Source organism: Macrobrachium rosenbergii, chromosome 20 (genome assembly GCF_040412425.1).
Source record: "Macrobrachium rosenbergii isolate ZJJX-2024 chromosome 20, ASM4041242v1, whole genome shotgun sequence".
NCBI classification, from domain to species: domain Eukaryota; kingdom Metazoa; phylum Arthropoda; class Malacostraca; order Decapoda; family Palaemonidae; genus Macrobrachium; species Macrobrachium rosenbergii.
Window position 1 is genome coordinate 30,917,877 of NC_089760.1, and position 26,068 is coordinate 30,943,944.

The 26,068-nt window shown below is 34.0% G+C and overlaps 1 protein-coding gene and 1 long non-coding RNA gene across 18 annotated transcripts in view; one reads left to right on the forward strand and one right to left on the reverse strand.

Annotated features, from left to right (window-relative positions):
* Positions 1–26,068, forward strand: part of LOC136849199 (band 7 protein AGAP004871-like) — a 408,970-nt gene that overhangs the window by 329,932 nt on the left and 52,970 nt on the right. For 5 of the 16 annotated variants that reach the window (XM_067122343.1, XM_067122330.1, XM_067122335.1 and 2 more), the window contains one exon: positions 267–364. The exons of 4 other annotated variants lie outside the window; for them this stretch is intronic. In XM_067122343.1, the coding sequence (XP_066978444.1) occupies positions 267–364 (98 nt within the window). Of the gene's footprint in view, positions 1–266; positions 365–3,282; positions 3,381–10,192; positions 10,291–26,068 lie in introns of all 16 variants that reach the window. 7 more of the 16 variants (XM_067122346.1, XM_067122345.1, XM_067122331.1 and 4 more) reach the window with 2 other exon arrangements.
* LOC136849200 (uncharacterized) overlaps positions 1–26,068 on the reverse strand; it is a 353,201-nt gene that overhangs the window by 263,304 nt on the left and 63,829 nt on the right. The window contains exon 3 of one of the 2 annotated variants that reach the window (XR_010856256.1): positions 3,391–4,531. The exons of the other annotated variant lie outside the window; for it this stretch is intronic. This is a non-coding gene — a long non-coding RNA (uncharacterized lncRNA). Of the gene's footprint in view, positions 1–3,390; positions 4,532–26,068 lie in introns of those variants that run through there. 2 annotated transcript variants of the gene reach the window in all.

A 26,068-nucleotide genomic window follows, 5' to 3' on the forward strand; every position in this document is an offset into this window, starting at 1 on the left:
AAATTCATGTGTATTGCTTTGTGTTTGTCTCTTTTTCACCATTTGTGTTTCCTGTCCTTTATTCTCCTCCTATGTCAACGTTCGTTCCCCGTTTTTCTTGAGGAAGAAAAGAGACCTGCCAATTTTATATGTTGTCTTCATTTAGTCTACCCTTCATTACCAAAACCCAATCCCACCTAAAAAAAAAATAAAATATAGATATATATATACAATGAATTCCCTAATCTGACACCCTAATCTAATGGGTCTCTACCCACCGTCTTAAGATCCTGTCGCTGGACTCAGTTCCTGTGTCGGTGGAAGCAGTCATCTACTTGCGAGTGTGCAACCCCACGAATGCTGAGACCAACGTAGATGACTACAGGTGCTCTTGAAATACAACCCCCCAAAAAAAAGATATATCTATCTATATCTATATATATATATACCAAGCAAACACTTATTCTTTTATTATTGTTGATCTTTTCCTGGTTTTCTTATTTGCGTTCGTTTTGTTGTTGTCGTATTTCTCCCAGTACTTATTCCTGTTTTGTTTGTGTTTTCTTAGACGCTCCTCATTTTAGAGAATTTTATTATCATCACTATTACTATGATTGAGTGTATATATATGTATATATGCCACTCCAGGCTGCGTATATATACGTGTATATATATGATCACAGCCCTTCTGTCCATCTAAGAGGGTGCGCTCATTAGAACTATCTAATATAGCTTGCTGGCTAGATAGTAGCTTCTATCTGTATATTTTTCAGTCTTTTATCCCTCTCACTACCTGTCTATCTAATGATCTCACTGTCTACCTGCAACTTTTCCTTTGTCTTCTCAAGTAAACGAAGCCCTTTGAGAATCCCAATGGATCACTCCATCGAAGCATTCAAGATAAGGAAGTCTCGCCCATATAAGGAAAAATCCTGGGGAATAAAAAATAAAAAAAGTTTACACCAGGAAAAAGTTATGGGACTCAAATATTCAGACTTCATTTTTCCCTATAACGAGACCTACCCATCTTTACTATTTCTACCCTTATTTTGTTTATTTTATTTGTTTTTGTTTTATTTAATACAATAAATCTTGATGTGTTTGTTCGAGGAGTCGTTCCAAATTCTGCTTCTATTTTCTTTCTCCCTCTCTCTGTAATATTTTCTATTTTCCTTCTGAGGCAAAAACGATTATCTAAAAGAAAAAAATAAGGAAAAAGAAAAAGACTCATTCACTTACTCCTTGACATTTGTCCAGATCATGGGAATGACCTGGTGACCTGCTGACCTGGTGAGATGACCCAATATGACCATCCAAAGAAGACCATATGATACATGAAGATATTTATATATATAGAAATATTCTTAATAATGCTCAGGCCTTTCCCAACTCGAGTTGGCACCAGATTTGAACAGTCATTTCTCTCGATTTTTCTCCATTTTGTGTCTCTGAAGGCTCTCGCCTCGCACTTTCAGAGTCTAATGTTTATTAACTAATTAGAAAATGAAATAAGAAACCGTTCTTCTTCAAAGTGATGGCTTAGAAAACGTTACTCTAATTTTTGTCAATGAGAATTCTTCATATGTCAAAGTATATCTTCAGAGGCATAATCACATGGCACCCGGATCTTATGGCAACATCTTCTTTGAGTATTGTGCTCGCTTCGTTTCACTCCTAAAATGGAAACCTAAATTTAGGTCACTTTAATCCCTAACATTATTATTTCCTAATTTTCTTAAAATGTAATGTAGGTAGGCCTTTTGAAAACACGGTAGAGTACAATACTTAAAGTCTTTCTGTTCTAGTCATTTTCGAGTCAATGTTCTTTTTTTGAAATCTTCAGGACATCATGGAAGAGAAATATGATCTCTGACGCGTGTGTGCTTCCAGGAGTTGGGCTCGGCCGAGTTTTTCTGTGCATGACCGGAATTTTTTTTCCTTCGTCCGTCTTTAAAATTTCACGCTCAGCACCGTTCTTCCGTTTTTTATTTGATTTTTTCCGCGCAATTATTTTTTCCATTATGGTTTTACGTTCTTCAGCAAACACTAAACAGAATCAACCCTGAAAAAAAAACCTTAATATCTTTCTTTTTCTTCCCCCAAAACACTCTCGATCAATCTTAGACAATTGAAGATCACCTAATATATTTGAGAAAACAAAGTGTGTAGACCGAAATATGTATTCATGTCTTTCTCAGGAATCCCAAGGAGACGATGCATCAACATTTCTGTTTGTTTATCATTTTACCTCTCACATTAATCATCTTCTGTGATGTTTTTAAATAAGGTTAACGCTTGTTTCTTTTACCAAATGGAGAAGGGACTTATTCCAGCAACCAGTATATCCATAAGATAATGAATCAGATCAGAAGCCACAGACATCAGAGAACACAACAGTACTCAATGATTATGATAGACACAAAGCGCAGAGAGGATTTATCAGAAGTCGTAGATGCAGAGCCTTTTTCATATGTTATTCCTCATAACTGACTCACCTTCCGCTTGTTCATCTTGGGCTTCTGAAGGAAGTTTATCTGGAGCAGGACATAAAAAAGTATCTGCGTTTCATTTTTTTTTTTATTTTCTTATTTTCTCCTGACTGATAGTGAGTCCAGTAATTAGACCGTGACGGAGTCTTCGCCGATTCAGCTATTCAACCTAAGTAATTCAAATCATTATATGATTCTTTAGTGTTTATTGCAATTTTTTCTTTATACTTCATAAACTCTTCGTTCCAGCTTCCATGTCACTCTGTTCAGAAAGGTGATATTTGATACCCAGATCAGTTGTTCCTGGCGAGAGAGTATCAGTCAGTCAAAGAAAATGATAATGGCAAATATCTACTCTAAAGTTAATTCTAATTCCCTAATGTAAATAACCGCTGTTTATTTTGATTTCCTCTAATTCATAACACTGATTTCACCTTGTCCTTGTTTGTTGGCATTTGCCAATCTAAAGAGAGAACCTCAAAGTCATAAGTTGTTAAAACTATAAAATCCTCGTCGTTTTGTTTTCTTTAAGTTTGCATTCTGTTTCATTTTTTTTTCATCATATCCTATCCACATTCCAATGCTATCATTCGTTAATATTCTCTATATATATCTTTTGGTATGAAATGTTTCGCCAAACACAAAGTATACATTTAAAAGAGAAAGTAAAGAAAATAATATGTTAGGCTTAAGAAATTTGAGAAAGTTTATAAAGAGAGAGAGAGTATATATATATATAGCCAGACTCTCATTTTGAGTATTCAGTTGAGCAACTTATCATATAACATCCACCCCCTCCTCCCCCCTCAACAAGATCCTGTCTCTAGACTCTGTGCCTGTGTCCGTGGAAGCAGTAATCTACATGCGCGTTCGTGACGCTACCGCCGCAGAAACCAACGTTGAAGATTACAGGTCTCACTCATATATATACATATATATATTATATATATATATACTTGCTACCATTACCTTTTCCTTTTTTAACGTATATGTATTTATACATGTATATGTATACATACATATGTACCTTACACACCTTCTCATGGCTTGGCCCTGTCATGATGCGGTGTTTGTTATTGTCATTATTTTCTTTTCGTTGTTAATTCTTACTGATATTAAACTCCTTTGGCTGATGGCGCTCACTCATGTCCCGATATATATATAATTATGTATATATATACATATATATCTTAACCATCGCAGTAACTTGTTATATATATGTATTTTAAAACCCCATTAAAATATTACGTTTATTTATTTGTTGGGTTTTCCGTTTAGTTCTTATGTTTTTTATCGATTAGCCCTCAATAGAAACTATGTGTATAAATAACCCTTCTCCTTTTTAGCCTCAGTTTCACTCCATTTCATTATTTTTCTTCCATCAGTTCGTTTATTTTCTTTTCCACTGCTGTATTATTTTTCCTTATGCATTGATTCCCTTGGACCCATCCCTCCATAATAAAAAAAAGTAAAAGAAAAAAATCCCTCACTTTTTTCAGCCATTTTGAACGAGGAGCACATGCCACTTTGGAAGAAAAAACATGACTTGTTTTGATTCTAATTTTTATTATTGCTGTTATTATTATTATCATCATTATTATTTTTTTTACCTTTTTTGTCACTTGATCAATAAAAACTCAAAGCGTTCGTACTGCGAATGTTCGATATCTTTTTCCAGTCGACGAGTAGGCAAGGACCCATCTCGAGCGATTATTAAAAAATGAAAAAAAATAGAAAGGACGTGTTCTTGTGGCAATTGATTTATGTTTTCCCTTTCATTTTTTTTTCTCTCTCTCTCTTTCTCTCTTTCAGTGAGAGAATAAGGAAGAAAAGAATACCGCTAGTTTTATGTAGAAAGATTTGTTTCCTTGTATTTCTTTTCTTTAAATCTGGACCACTTGGAAAACGTGATCATCTGGAAACGCAGATAGATCTGGGTCCAAGAGAAGAAGGAAAACAATTGTCTAAAAACATATCTTATCACTTTGACGTTTGACGAAGTCCATGCTACCTCTCCAGTTTTAAACCACAGCAATTCACGATTAACTTGACACTTGATCTTTCTGTCAAAAAAAAAAAAACTAATGAAAGAAAAATATATTTTTCAATTGAATAAAAGTTTCTCCATGATCAGAATAAGGGAAAAGTTGAAGTAATGAATGAACAAAACTAAAAGAAGTAAGAGTTTCTGCATTGTGGAAATAATAAAAAGAAAAGCAAAAATAAATAGAGGAGAAAAGTGAAATGAAATACGAGTGTCGGCACAGCAACGACTAAGAGACAGGACAGTTTAGTAAATAGGCGGGAACTGAAATCTGAAGTGGGTTTCAGCGAAATCCAAAACAGAAAATAATATGGATATAATTAAATGTTTCAAATACTTATGATGGAAATACTTTAACAACAACTATCGCCAAGAATAAGATGTCACTGTATTCCACAAACCTTTAATCATGCACAAAGTTCATTACATTTCAAAAAGGACTGTAAGCTATGTAAGGATCGACGAAAAATATATTAAATGAGAAAATTCTGCAAAAGTTCGGCAAAATAAGTACAGTATATATGTTAAAACGATAAGATCCTCAAATATCACACTGAAAACTGATTTGCTAAGAGGCAGACATCTACTTCAGCTTACCAGAATGTTTAGTTGATTAAAATGTGGATAATATACTAAAATACCCACTGGTAATTTCATGGAGCGATATCAAAATAGGTTTGAAATGTACTGAGAAAATAAATATATCTTACTGATTTATCCCCATAATGCAAGGACAGGTTGAATTTAGGCAGTATATTAAAATTTTGTATATACATTTATATAGTTTTCAATTCAAATACAAAAAAAAACATTCAAGCAAACATTTGGACATACATACAACAAATTATGTACATATACATACATATTATATATATATAAATGTATATATATGTGTGTATATGTACATATATATATATATATATATATATATATATATATATATATATATATATATATATATATATATATATATATATATATATATATATATATATATATATATATGAGTGTGTGTGTGTGCACGCACGCGTGCGTGTTCATGCTAATACAGAGATCATAGAAATTCATGAGTATCTTGTCATTCCAACTATAATAATGAGAAGAAGAACATGAAGAAAAATTAGTATACAAAGAACAATCACATTTTGGCAAATAAGGTAGATAAAAAGATCCTTTTGTGTAGACTTTTAGGCTTCGAAAGTTATACAATTCTATTACCTTCTAATAACATGCTTCAAAAAATCTACATCAGATTGTCTTCAAGTATCCTGTATTAATGTTACTATTGTTACCATTAGAGATAATTAGAAGATATTTAATGGGAGCAAGCTAAAAAGTGAACAGGATATCAAGAGCAAGATAAACACAGGAAAAACATGGAAAGCTAGCAAAATGCAAGTAAAGGGAAAAATTAAATATTTAAACTAGCCAAATAATTATGACCGTATTTAAACAGCAGCTGAATATGATTTCGCAAATTTCAGATATTATTATGAAATGCTTCACAGGCGATGTTCTATCTATAATAATGAACATCGTCACGAGGGCAATGGCAGGCAAAATTGCATGCAAATAATAGGTTGTTACATTGCAATAAACAAATTTCATATAATTGCTACGCAAATATGACCCGGAAACGCACTGTTGAATTAGCAAAGATCGAGTGTTTAAGTCTCTCTGACATTTATTATTAGTATTATCATAATTATTGCTAAAATTTATACGCAATGAAATGGAACATCATCCACGTGAATAAGATTTGACGGAACAAAATGTTCCCACACGGTAGAAGTTAAAAAAAAAGGGGGGGAAAGAAAATATAGCACGATTTTTAAAGAAAATATAGCACGATTTTTATTTAATAAATGCAGTATATCCTCAAAGATATGCCTCATCCTTCCCCTCCAAACGACCTGGCTTCAAGGACGATAAACATGATATTTAAACCCCAAGTAAAGTCATTTTTAGACTCTCTACGGGGCATTAGGCATTTATCAGAGTGCAATTTTCCGGATAATGAAGCTTAATAGTCGGTACAAAGCTGTAAAAAGTTATTTATTATATAATATGATTATATATTACATATTGTTATTTGTGGCTTTAAAATATCGTAGTAAATTACAGCGAGGATTTACCGCTCTGGATGTGAGCATAATATTTTTCATTTGTCTGTCATACAAGTTGCTTTATGAAATTCTGTGTAAGACTTTTTTCCGTCATGTTTCCTTAGGTTGCAAGATACAAAAACGTTAGGATACACGTATGCATGCGTCTTCACACGCAAAGACACACGCACACACATATACATATATACAGTATATATACAGTATATATGTATGTATATGTATATATATATATATATATATATATATATATATATATATATATATATATATATATATATATATATATATATATATATATATAATAAGTAAAAACTTTACATAATTACAAATGTGAATGCTAAAAAAATATTTATGCCTCTACAGATACAAAAAAATTAGGAACAAACCTAAGTTGCAAATATATATTTATCTATAACAGCGTTAACAGATGGCAGTGCTGTGTCTGGAATATATACAGTATAAAAAGATTATGAAAGCAGAAAAGAGGCACAATGAAAATATGCAAGAGAAACAAAGGAAAAGAATAGATATGGGACGAATAAATTGATGAAACTTCAGTTATCATTTCGGAGGCAAATAAAAGAGCAGCCTGGAAAATATGTAAATGTATTAAATAGTCTACTGTCGAGTTCAGATATAAATAGAAGATGAATGAAAACAATAAGCTAACTAGATCTTCATAAGATATTTCAACTGCAGTCAAATTTTATAAAAGGAAATGACATGGCGTTGATTATCTGTAATAAACAAAATGCGCCATGATTTATATTCCTAAATTTAATTAATGTCATCCAGTTTTGTTTATGAAAGGTTTTCATGAATTCAGAAAAATATCCAAAGGCAATTACAGGAGATATTTTGTGGCTTGTAATGTAATTTTAGGATTACTCTGATTTCTTTAAAAAAAATAGGACAAAAAAAAAGAACTCTAAGCTATTAAATGAAATATACTCGTCAGGTTCAAACATTTATTGAAAAAAATGCTTTAAAAGCGAGTTGCATAAATGTTTCCCTACACCTCAAAGACATGCAAAATTCAGGTAAATGGATAAAGGAGATGTCTAAAGCCGAGTTTCAAAAGAGATAATATTTTCTCCAGAGAATAAAAGAGGACAAAATGAGCTCTAAATCAAAAGAATAATAACCAAGGGTAAGGGATAGACTGTCAGAAATATAGAGCCCAAAAAGCGGACTTCGAGGAAGGAAGATCCTGGAATATCTGATGACCCAGAGCCAATCTTCAAAGCCCTAGAGTAAATCAAAAGGTTTGAGACCTAGGGTGGAATAGGGTCAAATCAAAAGGTGAAATATGTCCAAATCAAAAGGATTGGGATCCATGGTGGGTTCAAAGGGAAAATTCTAATCCGTTAATGAACAAGGCCTTAAGATACGAGGCGGAGCGGAAAATCGTCCCAAATGGAAAGATAAGACTTGAAGGAAAGCGTAAATCCACAAACAGTCAGGAGTATTTTCAAAGAAGAATTGAAGAGATAAGCAAATTTATCTGGAACGAAATGAAATAAAAAGACAAGAATTATGTCGTCTACTATGTTAAGAGATTTTTATTATAAAAGAGAACTACTTGCACATTTTTATTTGAGAATTAATAAACAAATTAAATTAGCATAAAAAAGATCAACATGAAATGACGTAGAAAATTAAGAAAAATTTGAGACTTAAAACATTTTAGAAGAAATTGCTTTAAAATTAATGATCAAAACGGCACGGGGAATAAAAAGATAATAAAAATAATGGGTACCTTTATCATAAGAGAACCTTTTCAACTAGCGTAGTGTATGATGCAAAGGCCCTGAATGAGACAGTGCTGCTGAGAAAGAAACAGGTCAGTTTGAGAGGAATATTACGATAACTACGAATTGAAAGTAAAGAATAATTTCATTTCCGAAAATTACTCGGTAAAATGTAAAGCATGGTAATTATAGCATACTAATGATGGGGGACAATAGCAGATCAGAGTAAGATACAAAAGGGACAAATAATGATAAATAAGAAAAATCTGAAGAAATAAGGTATGTGAAAGAAATAAAAATATGATGACAGGTATATTGAGGCCTAAATAAAATCATTGACGAAAAGGAAAGACAAAGAAATTGAAATTAAGCCCATTTGCAAAGATTGAAAAAAGAATAAAAAAATAAAAAGAAAAGGCACCGTCGTAAAAGAAAGAAAAAGCGAGCGACAGAAAGAAGATAAGTGAAAGCTGTGGCAAAGTAAGACAAAGCAATGCTGATAAAGCGATAAGATAAGAAACTTAAGAAGATATTATAGCAAAAAAACATTGTCTACAGAGATCTGGAAGGTTGAAGGACTTTCGCAAACGCTCCTAATATTTTCTTCCTCGTTAACAACACTTTCTTAAGCTGGAATATTAAAAAATGTATATATCATTTTTCCTCGAGTTGCCATTACATTACTAAATTACCCCAAACTAAGGAACTTACTTAGAATCTAAGCCAGAGAGAAAATTAATCATCATTCCTAACTTCATTTCAATAAAAACACAAAATACCTTAAAATTTTCTGGAAAGAAATCCATATTTTGCAACGTAAACAATAACTCAAAACACCTATCTAAAAAAAATCATGTGAAAACTAACATTTAAGATTTTTCAAATATACTTTTAAGCCAACATTACAATTCAGATTTTGCCACGAAAGTACGATCCAAAATATTCTTTACTCTTAATCTCTTTTTTAAAATATATATATATATTTCTTTAAACACACGCTGTCGGCACGCCTGGATAATTTTCACTTATTTCTCTGTTTGGAGATTTTTCTTTCATTTCCATTTTTCTTTTGGACTTTTTTCACTTTAATTTATCTAAGAGCACCAGCGCACGATTTTAGCTTGGGACAAGGCTTGTTTTGACTGCACTTTATTTCTTGGCCTGCGAATATGTCATTACATACACACAACAACGGCTTATAGAGATCAATAGTCAATGTACAAAGTGATTGAGGGTAAAACCATTGTATATAAGTAAATCTTCATCGAAGGCAAGCATATCAAAATCATATACCAGAGAATTCCTTAGGAGACCCAAGCTTTTACAACTGAGATTCGAATTTTTGGGAAAATTATGAAAATGGAAGACATGTGTTTCAAAGCTTTCAGTCTAAAGACAGTTTTTGCATATGGAATAAATTTTTGGATTTTTTGCATTCTCTAACGTTCTCCTTTTTTAGATGCATACATCTGTGCCACGTGACAGTTATATGATCAATTTCTGTAGATACATTGTTTTTTTAATCTTGTTCATCAAGAGTAGAAAATTATTAGGGTCTGTCCACTGATATAATCATGACTGACATACTTTCATTCTGGGAGTACATACAAGACTTACAGTAGATACTAGCTACTCCTTTCTTAGGCCTAGTTCCCCAAAATAATTCCCTCAGCTACCTCTAGGTTATGTTTGTCACTTACATTAGAGCCCAGTTGCATTGTGTATTCTAACAACGGAAATGATTATTAATGATTTCTACACTTTGTTAAGTACAAAAACATAAGCCTCTCTTTTTGTATTCAGATACTTACCAGAGATTCAGTGACGATATCAGTGGAGGCTGTGGTTTACTATCGAGTATCTGATCCTATTGCAGCAGAAAACAATGTGGAAGACTTCAGGTATTCACATGAAAGAATGTTTAGACAGTAGTCAAAGACAAAAAAAATATATGTAAGAGATTGTTCTCACCAAAAGTCTTTGACAGTCCTATGTTGTGAGGGACAGTAGTCTTTATGTAAGAGATTGTTCTCATCAAAAGTCTTTGACAGTCCCAAGTTGTGAGGACAGACTCTCGTGTTTTCTTTCCATCTCTGCTACCATGATTCTAAGTCTTGGAAGAGAAAGATCGTGGAGAAATCATGAGGTGTTTGACTTACACGAGAAATAACTTGGGAAGAGTAAGCCATTTTCTTCATGGAAAGTACACTTAATATAAAATATCTATATATATAGTATTTTGGGGGGACTACTCTAGGGTGAGATGCGTTCCAGGAGAAGGTAAACAAAAATTATATTCAAGACAATAACATAAAATCGAACTTAGTGTTTGGTTACATTTTAATAAACTCATGTGACTGAGGTTATACAACTCTACAGTAATACTTAACCAAAATAATAACATCAGTAATCCAAGACTAAAATCCATTAATGCACCTTTTCTAAGACAATATGCATCGTAGCAAAATGGCAGGTGTTTTAGACCGTCACTGTTCATGCATCATACTTCCTCAATTTCATGTATGGTAATTTTCCCAGGTATTCAGCAACATTCTAAGAGAGAAAATTCCATTCACAAAATCGAAAACTTTCCCATACAGTTTTCCTAACCCTCAGAAAACAATAAAAACGCGACATAGAGGCATCTGGTGACGTTCTGGAATGCGTGCCAGAGATCTTTCTCTAAAAGACCCTACCAACCTTGGAACGCATCTTATCTGGCTATGAGATTCAATTGACATATCGGGCAATCCCTTCTAAATCATTGTTAAGTTCGTTTTTTTCTAATCAATGGAGTATATTTTCATATAGAGAAATCCCCCCCTTTTATATTACTTTTTTTCCCTTTTCAGATAAAGTTCAGTACCACAGTGTTAAATTTGAACATTTGTTTGGATTCGAAGTAGCTTTAGAAAGATTAACATTCTTTAAGTAGCGAGAGGTCTTATTTTTTGTCCCACTAAATAGTTTCAGGGCAGAAGTTACACCCACTTTCCACTGGGAACTAAATGAATGTCATCCTAACCACATTATTTACAAATAACAAATCCCTATCTTCATATTAGTTGTGAGTAGCAATGGCAGCGACAGAAACAGAGATGGTTCTCATCAAGCAAAGGTGTGTTTTAAAGACACTGGTCTTTTATCAGTAACGTCATAATATCCAGCACTGAATATTATTCCTGTGCTGTTGCAATTTCTAAAGAGAGCTCGTCGGTAAGATATAAATTCGCAAAGACTGAGATAAATACTTAACTCTCGCATTTTCATGAATGGAATGCATTCCCAGAACTCCACAAAATAAATGCCTCAACTTGATGGCTATGAAAATGTACTTGAGCGTATTTCACTAGGCTTTCTCGTCAAAACTGACCCCCAGCAAATAAATTACTATTGCATTACTCCGGCTATAACATTTTCCTGTGCTGTTTTCTTATGAATAACACTGCATTCAACCGGCACGTTCTAGTTTTAAGCAAAAGTATTCCAAGATAAACAAACATTGGTATTCGTCTACTATTATTTTTTATATCCCTGCAGAGTATATTACAACGTTATGCCGTAATATTCTGCAGAGTTTGTATATAGGCAAACCATGAATAGCATATGAACTGGAAAGCCAAGACTTAAATATTGTAATATTCGGTGGAGCATTCTATGTGTAAAATAAATATATCATGATCTCTTCTACTGATTTCAACAGTTAAAGTTTACAAATTACGGTTCACTTCTGCTTAGTCTGATGTGCAAAATTTAAATACTGTTGATTATGGACTTATATAAAACAAAGAGAAAAAGTCTATATGCTGAAAAATAGATGATTTTGAATGAAACCACTGAATCAGTCCTTCTTAAAGGTCTAGGTTGCATAATCTGTGAAGCTGCCATTTATGCTTAAGAAAATCTGTTTAAGCCCAAGGGCCGCTGTTGTGAAAACATATATGAACGCCCTTAGCATTCAGTTTCAGGTCCTCAGTTATATATAATACTTTGCTATCACTTTTTCTCATTTCCTCTTGTTTTGTTCCTGTTCTCAATGTATGACTTTCATCTAGCTATCTCTTCCCTCCCTAAACCTTTCTAATCCACCATAGTATTTATTTCTGCTGCTTTTTCTCTTCCTGTTCACAAGTCTTTTTCCATTTCTAACCATTCTTTTGTGTGTCTCATCTACGTTCTTTCTTTTCTCCCTTCTCCACTTGCTTCTTATTTATATAATCTGTCTCTCACATTCACACTGCCTCTCCTCCTCACCTTTTCTTTCTTTCTCACTGTCTCTCCAATTTGACCTAAAACCCCACTTCCACTCATTTTGGAATCTCTCTCTCTCTCTCTCTCTCTCTCTCTCTCTCTCTCTCTCTCTCTCTCTCTCTCTCTCTCTTCCTCTCTTCTCTTCTTCTTCTGACTCTAAGCCACACCTCCATTCGTGCCGGGATTTCCTTTTTTTACCGAATGATTTCTAACAAGCTCCCCGTAATCCCCAATCAAAGGACGTAATCTCCTCCCACTCCCCTACCCCCCGCCTTTCCATAAATATCATTCACTTTGTTTTTCCTTGAGGATTATGATCATTAATATTACCATTACAAACCTGAACTGCTCAAACATCATACAGAACTATGCATAATGACTATAGATATCAAATGAAGTGATATAAATCGACAAAAGATGAATGTATATAACCAAAGGCAGCAATATAAAAAATTTAAAAAATCGAGGTACATCAACAGATATCGTATTTACCTGACGTTCTGTTCTTGACCTTCTATATTCTCCTTGCTTGAAAAGACATGTGAAACTTATATTAAACAAAAATATGCAAATTAGAAACCTATGTTCTCGGGAAAAAGCAGTAATGTTCTACAACTCCAGGTAATGTTGAAGCTTATTCTATATAAAGGCAAAAGCCTATAGAGTTCAATCAGAGGCTCGCTTCATACTGACACTTTTCAGAAGACAATTAGCACTTTCACGAATGTGAAAGCTGAAATAAAAAGTAACTGTAGCTTTATTGGCAATTTTCACTTACACCTTTGTCTGATGGAACATCAATAGCTTATTGAAACAATGTACAAGCAATTAATGAAAAAAAGATGCACGGTTATCAAACTAAAAAATAAAAACAGAAAAAGAGAAAGGAGAAAAGCCTAGACGCTGCCTTGCGCTGTGATTGGTGTATTTTGAGACACAATAGTCCTGATTTTTCTGTTAGGTTTTGTAGTAAATTCATTTACTGAGGCTGCTCCTTGATGTAACATATCCTCCTTTTTTCCTCATCAGGTGAAAAATCTCATTTTTATTCCTCAGACCTCTTTGATACACTTCTACCTCTCCCATTTTCATTTCGGTGATCTGATCTCTTTTTTTTTATTCATTCTTTTTAGCGAAAGCTTTGAACCCCAAAATCTATTAGCAGCATCATTTCGTTTTTAGCCTAATTAGCTCCGAATGGGATGTCCCGTTAATTACCACTTGGGTCTCTTGAGCCATTAGTCAAAGTAGTCCTTAGTCTTAGTTGGATTAAGTAGAATGTCTCTTGAATGGTCTATTTAGTGGTAGCCCAGAACACGTACATTGGAATCCCCTACCAAAGAGAATATCAGATATAATATCAGATATAATATGAAAGAGATTCTAATTATGTCATTCACAGAGGAATACGTGTTTATTTCTTTGTTTTCTTGGTCGTGGCATGAATGGTATACCATAACTTCTTAATGTTCACCGTGGAAAAAAAAACCTTCAGAACTGAAACTCACTTCTCGAAATGAGAATTAAATCGCATGAGCTGTTCTAAACCCTTTAGTAGACCTTGTCTTGACATTATTATTATATATATATTTCCCATGATACGAAACACCTCTGCGTTTATGAAAATACAATTAGGATATACTAAGTTAACGGGGAAAAAGAAAAGTGGAGAATGCATTTAGATAACAAATAGGTCGACATTATTACAGTATCTTCCAGATTTTTCGCCCTTATGATTGTGTGACGCATGCCGTACTCTTTATCATTTTTTCTTCCTTTTTTTTACTTTTTTCCTTTATTTTTTTTATTTTTTTGTTTAGTTTTCGGACCACTGTTGCACTGCCAGCATGTCGTTGAATATTAAACTTTAATCTTGTTTTGAGCACTAGTTCGTCTGTTGTCACTGTGAATCCAACTGCAGGATAGAGCAACTGCCTCAAACATTAGCCTTTAAGTGTGTAACCTCGGGATGTCACTATGACTGGGGCTGGAATGACCAACTCGCAATATGTGTAGTATGAAACGCGCAGTGCTCTATGCTACAGGCTTAATCTAATTAAACGGTTTGACCATCCATATATCCATTCCTATAACTTTAAAAAAGAAGAAAAATGCCATTTATTTCAAAAATTATATTCCACCTGCATCTCAAAATGGCGGGGCAAAATAGAGGGTGATTAGAGCCTGCCTATAAAAACATACCTTGGTTTCGGCCTATGGTGTTCTGGTGGTCGAAAATAATTAAAGCATTTTGCCCCTCCATATAACTCCTCCAAAACCCTCCCTGCCATGTATCTCCCCCTCACAAACTTGCCCTCCATAAATTCCCCCTCCAAACCTACCATCCATACATCTGCCATACAAATTTCCCTGTCATATTTCTTTCCATACATCTTTTATTCAAACTTTCCCTCCATACATCGTCCTTTCGAAGTTCCTTCCATACGTCTTAGCCTTAAATTTCTTTACCATACATTTTTCCCATAAATCTCTTTTCAGAACGTCTTCTCTCCAAACTGTGCTCCATCTCTCCCTCCAAAATTCGGTCCACACATCTTCCCAACTTTCCCTACATACATCCCATACAGACACCATACCTAGAACTCCCCACCTTTCCCAATACATTGTCCACCAAGCTCCACCAACCTGCATCAACCCAGCTGTCCCCATATCACTTTCAAAATCTTCCTTTCGTATATCTTTCACCAAATCTCCCTTGTTTCCCCAGTCAAATCTTAAATTGGTATATCCTCCCTCTCAAGACAGCTCTCCTTGAATTTTCCGCCAAAGGTAAAGCTCAAAAATCATCCTCCAGAATATCTCCCTCCATGCATCGTCCCACATAACTCCCATTCAGGCATTTTCCACCAATTTTCCAATCCACATCTTTCTCAGAACCTCTCACACAGCTTCAAGCTAAAACTTCCCTCCCGTCCGTACGTCTTCCATCAGAATCTTCCAGCCATACATCGTCCAAAAACCTCACCACCATCCCTAAGCCACCCAAATCCCCCGCCCCCCACCCCATCCATCTTCACATATCCCCTACCCCTCTCCAACCAGCCTCCAGCGAAGGTTGAGGATCTCTAATCAAAGCAAAGGTGTTGAAAGATTGCTTCTGTATATTTTCCAGCTTTGTGTGTAATTCTATCCAAACTGAGCTGTATTTCAGCTTTGTGTGTATAACTACTCAAATTGAGCTGTATTCCAGCTTTGTGTGCGATTCCACTCAAAATTCATGCTGTCCTGGGACTTTTTTTTTTCTTTCAAATGTTTTTTCTTTGTTTTTCTTTTCTGTAGGTTAAGAGGGTTTTGTAAACTCTGCAGGACTTGAAACCCAGGTCTTATTTTTTTTTTATTTTGGCTCTATCATGCTGATTAGTGATTTAATTTTTCTTTTACTTTATTGTAAATATTTAGTGGAGACCGTGTATTTTTATGCATTAGCAAATGCTGTCCAATTTTCTTCATCACCATAGTATTAGTAATATTTTGTGAGCCCGAGTATGTCCAAAAATCACTTTTATGACCTTTTTCACAAACACTGATCAGCAATTGGACTTATTATCCTGATCTGACAGCAACTTTTTGAACCAATGACGGACTGAAAAAATGAACAAATTACCAAGGTGAATCACATAAACCAGAACACCCATATTATTTTTCATTCACTGACAAAAAAAAAAAAAGAAAAAAAAATGCTGCAAATCAAGTACGTTTTTCATGAGCAGCTCGATCCCCCTTCTAATTTCTCCCCTTCACCAATATGCATTGAATTTTATTTTTTAACTTAATAAAAGAAAAAAAATTGATTGCTTTTTGCTTCTCTGTTGGTTCACCCCTCCCCTTTACCCGATCCCAATTTAACTCCCGTTTTCTATTTAACCCCATTTTCTATATACTCAACAACCAGCCAACATTGACATTAACTGGTGATGGCCCGCTACATTATATGTCACTCCAATGTTCTCTGTTTTTTCTCTGTCTCTCTGTCTCTTATCTGTCTCCACAGAGCAACTTTTTTCTCTTAGGTCAGAATGACTTTTGGGATATATACATGGTTTTTACTCCTATGTCAACCGCTGCTTTTAAGTAACGCTGCTGTGAAAAAAAAGAGAAAGATATTTCTTAGTTCGTATGATTTATAATGGGTTATGGTTTTGTTCGTTTTTAATTTCTTTTTCAACTGGAAATGATTCCGATTTTCTGCCAAAGAGATTTATCGTTTTTTTCTTTTAGATTTTTTGTCCTTTTTTCCTCCGAATGAAATTTTTTTTTTTGATGCTTTATTTTTTCCTGCTGCTCTTCCTCAAAAATGAAAATGAACAAGACAAAAAAAAGAAAAGCTTATTTTTCCCGCCTTATCTTTCCGCCAAAAATTCCTGTGAAGCTTTTTAGAGGGCCTGCTGCTTGAAGGAATTTCTAGAACTCATTATTTTTGACGTAGATAAGTTTCTTTGTTCATTTCTAAGTAATATTTGTTCACTTGAAATGCTTTAGAAGACTGACAATTTTTCATTTTCAACTTGTGGGTCATGGTGGTGTTCTCCTGGCTTGGCTGTCCTTTAACTTTAAGCATGGTGGTGCATAGCTAATAAAGACTGATACGAGAGCATACTTTATTTATAAGTATACGTTTTTTATTTACTTACATTAATTCCATGTGATGTTTTTCTCCATTCCAGCTTGTTGGCTTAGCTGTAGAAGAATGTTTGTAGCGGTGCTTTTAAAAAAAAAATACGACTTAGTTTTTACCTTGTCACTAACAAGTAGAGTTTTTTAGCATTTTAGCCATCTCTTTTTCTGTGTGTGTGTGTGTGTGTCTGTGTGCGAGGCGTGATTACGTTTCTGAAGAGCGGCTGCGGTGTCTGTTCTGACTGACTGTGTTTGTGTGCTCCTGGGTGGCCTTTTGGTTTATCAAATCTTTTAGGAATATGGGAGACCTAAAAGTGAAATGGCGACGTTTAGAAATGAAGATTTCGATGAGAAAGAGAAGAATGCTCGAATGAGTCGAATAATAAGGGAACATTTCATAGCAGATCTCATTTCAGCCAAAAATGAATCATGATATGGCCTGTACGTAGCATATAACTTCGTTAAGCTAAGAATTAGTCAAATAACTGTTGTAAAGGTTGCAATGAAATGGTAAGTAGAGGATCACGTTTACCAAAAATATGTATTGAAATGTTACATGTACATATAAGTATGTACTCAAACTTGTTTTTTTTTTATATTATATTCATGTATTTTAAAACTTTTTATGGTATGGTGTAAATTTTATTTTTTTATGCGGATGTGGTATAATAGCAGTAAATTTCATTAAAAAGCAAAATGCAATTTAACATTTAACTTCCGAAATTTTTGCACCGGTAGAAGCGTATACATAACCACAAAAGGCAATAATATATATGTTTATATGCACGTAAGTATATTTATATGTATATATAATATATATATACATATATATATTATATATACATATATATGTATATATATTATATATACACATATATGTATATATATTATATATACATATATATGTATATATAAAATATATATACATATTATATATATACATATATATATATGCAGTGTGATTATGCATGAGTAAGTAAATACATAACTCACACCAGGCATATGAAAAATAGGTAAGAAAACATCAAAGGAGTAAAAAATAGAAAAAATAATCGATCCCTATCATTAGCAAATAATCAAGTGTTCATTACATATTTCTTGACTAACATTAATTAAGAAAAAATTGCATTTTGCCCTTCCATCATCTTTGTTTCCTTTATTTAAATTTTTAAGGATTTTTTTCTCACCATTTTGGTTAAATTTCCTTCAGACGTGAATTCTCTCTATCGTGGTCCTCAGTCCCAGTCCTCCATATCACTCGTAAAGTACAGCATCTGTCCTGGATTGGCACAATCAGGATGTCTCTCTCTCTCTCTCTCCCTCTCTCTCTCTCACTCTCTCTCTCTCTCTCTCTCTCTCTCTCCTATAATCTGCTTATCCCTTCTCTCTCTCTCCCTCCCTCCCTCTCTCTTCCTTTAATCTGCTTATCTTCCTTCTGCTTTGAAGCTCGTGAAATGGTGCTGAGGGCTATGTTGGACCACTCTCCCTGCTCCTTCCCTTACCCTCTCTTCCTTTCCACTTCCCTTCCTACTCCTTCTCCTCCTTCCCTTCCTCCTTCTCCCATGTCCTCAAGCCTAGCCATGAGTCCCTTCAGTCCTCTATCCCATCCTAATTTGCCCGAACCACTTGGTCCTTTATTTCGGGCATTTATCTACTTCCAGGTTCCTACGCGAGTTCATTTGAGTGTCTTTATCAATGTCTTTTTTGGGCGTACGCCCTCTGTTTGAAGTTTGTTTTATTTCAGCCCTTATTTTGCATCTGTTCCTCTGTGGAAATATGGCTTGCCCTTTTCATTTCCTCATTCCGACAATATCATTATTATTATTATATTTGGGCGTGTGGGACTTTCTAAAATCTTACTGGCCGTGCTTCCTCTTATTCCATTTATGATTCCTTTTCAATCTTCATTATTGCAAACCTTCTAGTGTTTTGAATATATCCTTGAAGTCTTTCTCATTATTCTTTTTTTTTTACTGTATGGTCTAAGTGCGCGTTCATCAGTGAGGTTTATGGGGCGTGCGTCCTCGTATTCCGTGTTATCTAAGTTTTACTACAATCTCCACATTTGCATTCCTTCTCGTTTTTTTTCAGATATCTTGCCCTTCACTTTTTTCTGTCTATGATTTTTCTAATGTATGGCCTATTTGCCTGAGATTTTCCCCAGCTATGTTGTGATTAAGGTCAGCTTTTGAATGTGATTTTTATTTATTAACATTTTTCAAGGCCTTGATGAGTCTTCTTTTTTATTGGCAGTGGTCATTTTTTGCGTTCTGACTTCCATTTGTCTTACGGCTTGGCTTTCCAATCATTATTTGTCTCTTTTACAGTCGTTCATCTTATAACTTATCGTTTATTTCGAATTTGCTCTTATTTTCCTCTGAACATTATTCAAGACACGTCTAAATGCCTAAAGATATCTTGATATTGGTAATCGTTCCCCGTCATCCATTTTGGAGAACCCTTCTTCTGCCTCTGGTGAAGAGAGCCTCCAACAGATGTCACTGCACGCACATGACTCCTTCAGATGCAGCCACCGAACTAATCCCAAGTTCACCTCGACTTTCCTCCCAAGGCTTTTGTTTATCCCTAGACAAGTCTAAGATGGCGAGCGCAGGTCGCGTATGACGTCAGATGGACTTTAGTTTTATCTTTCTTTCCCTTATATTCTTTTTCATTACTACTTACATGTCAACGGAAATCATGTTAATTTCTTCATTCTAAAGTTCTCTTGTTTTCTTCCATTCCGTTTTTCATTTTCCTTCCGTGTTTAAGCGCCCTTTCCTTCGCCGTATTTTAAGGCTTAAGAAATTGACCTGCAAAAACGCTAGGTGTATGAGAATCCCTTGCACTTAATAAGATGAAAAACCCCTAATTTCCATTCACCTTATTTCAAAGAATATTCTAAATCATCCAATCATTTCTAAGTTCTCTATTTTTTCCCCTAATTTCTTTTTATTTCTTTAATTTGAATATAACTTTATCACTAATGTATTATTGTTAATTATCCTCAGTATCTATATGCTATATAATGATACCCGTAGGATCCCTAAATTCCTATAATTTTTCACTAATAAGTAATAAGACTCCGTCTACTGCTTATGCAATAAATTGAGAATAACTAATTCCTCTCCTTCTAGGGTGTTTGAGCACTTAACATACAAGAGAATAAATGTATATCTAGGTGTGAATGAAATGGTTTTGAATTATTTGGACTGAGCTGAATTCATGATAGAGGTTAAAACTATTATTATTGTTGTTATTATTCATTAACAGGCCGATATTTTCTACAGAGCGTTAAAAGATTAGGAAAGGTACAAGAAAGTAGGAGTTATGAATGTATGGCGGTGTTTTAAAGATATCATCTAAAGAAAACGATATTCCTAAACTAAAAAGGCATTGAAATTCTGATATTATGCTACTGTATTAGGTATGGTAATCGTTAAATGTCACAATATTTTTGGTGATCTTGCATGCGCTGTCAGGAGAGACGGAAAAACTTGGCATAACGAAGGCTAGAGGTGTCCTTTCGTCTCTCAGTGGACAAACAAGGGATTTCCCGAAAGAATGACTCAAAACTGGTCCAAGGAGATTTGAAGGAAATTTCCATTTTTATACTGTCATTTATAAACTATTGTTTCGGTATTAAACAATTTAATCAATGAAACTGTGATAATCTCGAGCAGTGGATACAAGTTTTTTCACAATAGGTACGTTGCATTAAGTTGCAGTTATTTCTTACACCTGTATTATTATTACTATTGTTATTATCGTTTTTTTTTATTACAAGGTTCACTATACGTAAAATTTCTTTATTACTAAACAATACTATCACACCTTAATTACTGCACAGCATTCATTCATAAATAAGTCAACTGATAACAATCAGAAACACACCAATGATATAAACTTACGTCTAACGCAACATTCAGTCCAACAGATGGCGTGAGAGGCCACTTTCGTTGCAATACAATCCGCTGAAGTCACAGAGAAAGAACGGTCCTAATTCATTTTTGCTGAGAAACCTAAAATCTTTTTTCCCGATATTACGCAGGTCCTTTCGAGAGACTCGGTAACAGTGGCTGTCGATGCTGTCGTCTACTACAAGATCTTCCGACCGATACAAAGCGTTACTAGTGTTTCGGATTATAGGTGATTTGTAGAAGCACGTTGGAAAAGAAAGAGAAATGAAACTAAGAGAGGAGCAGAACGTTTCCTCTAAACGTTTCCTCTGGCCACAAAAACTCGTTCTCACTTTCACTCTCAGAGAGGATTCTGTTGGCTCAGGTGCGCTCTAAGCTGTGAGTGATGATGGCGGGGTCCTTCGAGCGGATGAGGTACACGTATACTTTTTTTAATACACACACACACAGACACATACATACACACACATACACGCACACACACATATATATATACTGTATATATATATATATATATATATATATATATATATATATATATATATAAATTATATATATATATATATATAAATTATATATATATATATATATATATATATATATATATATATATATATATATATATATATATATATATATATATATATATATATGTGTGTGTGTTTGTATGTATGTATGTATATGCTGTATGTGTGTGTGTTATATGAAAGAATACTTGTGCCTCGTCCGTAGTATATGCATGTCACAATGCATTGATTTACATATGTACATTAGGTGCATACACAACGCATAAAAACCTACAAAGCTGTACATATATGCAAAAATATGTAAATAACCACTTGCAATTCACATTTATGAACAGACAAACGCAACATACACACACACACACACACACACTTATTCCAACGACATTCGTGTGACGTGAGGGCTCCATCAACATTTATTCACTGATTAAGAGTATCTGTACCGGCTTGAGGAAATCTAAAGCTCCAATTCTTGTATCTCTGTATCACGGCATTCACGTAATGTAAAGATTCACTACGTAAAAATTTCTACTCAGTGCATCTTGGACTTCTCGTTTAACTCAGGAATGGTCTGTTTGCATTCATTTTGATAACTAAATCAAAGTTGTCTCCTTACTTTATTTTCTGAGTAGATTATACGGTATATTTTGACCACATTTAACTAAATAAAATATTATTATTTTAAAATATATACTTTTAAATCATTTTTATATTCTCATATAATCAAGTAAACTATTGTAAATACTTTGATTATATTTAACTAAAGGATTATCAATCTTATTCGGAAATATATAATATTCTAAAATCAAGTGCATCCATTTCCTTATGACATCGTCTGAGTAGACTGGAGAAAGTATTTCAACCAAGATGCAAACTTTTGCCTGAGTATACACTAGAGGTGTACTGTATCCCAGTGTTTAATATCACGTAATATTTGGTACACTTGAGGTGTACTGTATTTCAGATGTTAAATCTCACGTAATATTTGGTCTTTTTCGTATGGACGTTAATAACTATTTCCAAATTGTGAGGCTTATTTTTGCAACGCCTGAAGGAAAAGACTAAGGATAACTATTACAAAATTCGGGACAAGTTTTTACCGATATATCTGTATGAAATGAATTTTAAAGCAAAATTCTTAAAATTGCATGATCCACTGATAACTTCTTCCTAATAAAATGAAGGGAATAATCATGACAATTTACTTTGGGCAGCACCGTCTTTCACACCCCTCGTACACGAGGATTTTCTTCCTTTTCTGTATTTCTTGAATGGTCCAGCTTACTCCTTTTCACAATGTTCTCCCGAAATAGAAATTCCAGTTATGATAGAGTAAAAACTTGTCCAAAATGTATTGAAGAAATAAATAACACTGTGTATTGCAATTAACATAAAAAACCAATAAAAATCATTCTGTCTCAACTTTGTAAAGCAAAACCTTGTGAAGATAATGGAATCGTGCGTTTTTTACGTTATTTAGGCTTATACCAGAAGTTTTGGTAGCGCATTCGCACAATGGAAATATAATTGCTAACAAAAATTACTTCTTTTGAAACTATTTAAAAGTAAGCCTCACAATCACAATTTATATTGAGCAGAAAGCATATTTGATTATAGATGTGTTACTAATTCTTGACTGTAAATTCTCACCGGAATTCACATTCGTAATTCATTCTATGTATTGGAAAAGCTAAAGATGATCACAGCTGCACCGAACTGTAAGTAATGCCTCTCATTTTTGCTTCTAATCTCGATGTGTCAAAAAAAAAGTAATTTTCCTCGTTGATCATTAAAACCAGTTTGACTTGAACTGCAAATATGTCTTTTGTATGACTGACCGCTCTGTCATTTTTCAATGCTGAATAATGAGTGATATGTGTTGAAATGTGCACCGATTTACAAGAAGCTAATAACTTTACATTTCTTGTACAGCAAGCTTCAGAATGGTTGTATCATGCTGACTTAAGGTGTTATACGAATATCCAGCGTCATTATTTTTGGGGGTTTGTTAAAAACAAAAAACAAAAAGTGTAATCCTTTGTCTGTTGAAGACCAAATGTATTTTCGTGTGTATGATATCAGCGAAAGACTACACACAGGTATGTCGGGTTATACAAAATCAACTTTTACACGACATTTTCCTTTTTTATCGATCTTTTTTATTCTCCCCTTTCTTGTTCCATTCGCTATTCCCAGTGCTCCAGTTATCATTGCGTTCTTCCTCAATCAAATTAACTGCAACGTGTCTCTTATTGGATTTATATACCAAGTACTTCTTCAAATTCCTTCTCAATAATATTTGTTCAAGTTATTCAACTCAACAAAAGCAATACTACGTGTCCAAGAACTTCGGGCCAAAGTGTTACTCTGGAAAAACTAAAAATGTTGCTCTCTTTCTTTTTCTGTGCAAAACCATATCCACATAGAAAGATAATTTGGACTGCCCTAACTGGATTCAGAAACTTGATTAAGAAATAGTTCCACGAAAAGATATTCTTGACTGTAAGGGACCCTAAAGAATAGAGGTCTCTATATAAAACAAAAAGCTTCAGAACAGGAATCCAAAATGTAAACCACATTTAGAAAGGTAAAATCTTAATGGAATGCCGAAAAATCTCAAATGAAACTGTTTGATGAATGAAAATTAGAAAAAATTACTTTAAAAGAAACTCACCTTTACAACATCCATGTATCATAGCAGAGTAAGAAAAATAAGAATCATAAGAAGCTAAGGAAAAGGTTATAATTCAACCTGAAAAAAAGGGGAACTAGGATGGTTACTTTAAAAGAAACTCACCTTTGCAACATCCATGTATCATAGCAGAGTAAGAAAAATAAGAATCATAAGAAGCTAAGGAAAAGGTTATAATTCAACCTGAAAAAAAGGGGAACTAGGATGGTTTTGATTTCTAACTTCACTACTTCTTCTGATAGCTTAGTGTTTCGATGGTTACCGCTCTTTAAGGTTTAATAATTTTTATGAAAGGAACTTTAAGATATGGAAGTTCCAGAATTGGAGGAACTTTCATATGTTAAAGTTCCTTTCATAAAAATGATTAGACCTTGAAGAGCGGTAACCATCGAAACACTAAGCTATCAGAAGAAGTAGAGAAGTTAGAAATCAAAGCTCCATCCATAAAAGCTAACGAAATATTAGATGAACAAGTGCTTTCGTGGCACAAAAATACAATAGGAAGTAGTACCTTCCATAATAATATACCAAACCTTAAGAAAGAGACACCTTCGGGACAGACCCTCGGAGAAGTGGCTTTGGGTATGAAGCTTCTTGTCATAAAATGAAATGGACTTTACAAGAAGGGATATTATAGAGGAGGGAGGTTACCACAAGAGGCACAAACTTCAGACATATAGAATCCTTCCGAGAAACCCATCAAACCATAAAATAGCAAGAGCCCTTGACTGCAAAAAGAAACAAAGCATTTACGAATAAAAGATCATTACATGGAACTTATATCTTATAAAAACACTTCCCTTCGAATAAAATGGCACAAGAAGAAATATGGCCTTTAAAAATAAAATATTCCTCTACAGAACTAATCGAGCCTTTGAAAAAGAATATTGCAGAATAATAAGGAATCTAGCAGAACTAATGTCTTGAAAAATATAGACAGATACGTTCCATAAAACTAATCGAGACTGATAAAGGGATCTTTGAAAGTGAGGATGCTTGAAGAAATAAGGGTTCTAGAAGTAAATAAGCATTGCGAATAACTATTACATAACAATAATCGAACCTTACATGAATGTATACCATAAACGCAGAAAGATGCTTGAAGTACAAGATTTACAAATGTAGAACACTTCCATACAACTAATAGATCCTTCGAAAAGCATGTGTTGTCAAAAATTTAAAAAGAGCAATAAATGAAACTTAAAAAATGAGATTTATGGGTCTCAGAAATAAAGAATCCTTAGACGAAGAGGGATTAACATGAAAACAAGAGCTAACAATTGATCAAAATTACCTCAGAAACAGAGGAAATATAGAGGAGCAAGAGACGATGCAATAAGATGTACTCTCGGACTGATGGGGTCTACTTTAAAAAGGGCCCTCAGTGAAAGGAAGCCTGAAAAGATTAACTGCCCATGAGAAGAATAATCGCAAAGGCAAAAGGGCCTGAGAAGAGAGGAAGAAATCTACTTTCAAGTAGATCCTAGAAAATGGTTGATGATAAAAGGTTCGTTGGCAGAGAGAGAGAGCGAGAGAGAGAGCAATAAAAGATTAAGGGGCTTGCTATGTAGATAAATCTTACTCTTCGTCAATCTTTATCTATTCTGATGAATGGAGCAGAAAAAGAAAAAAAAATCCATTAAGGTTTCGACGATAA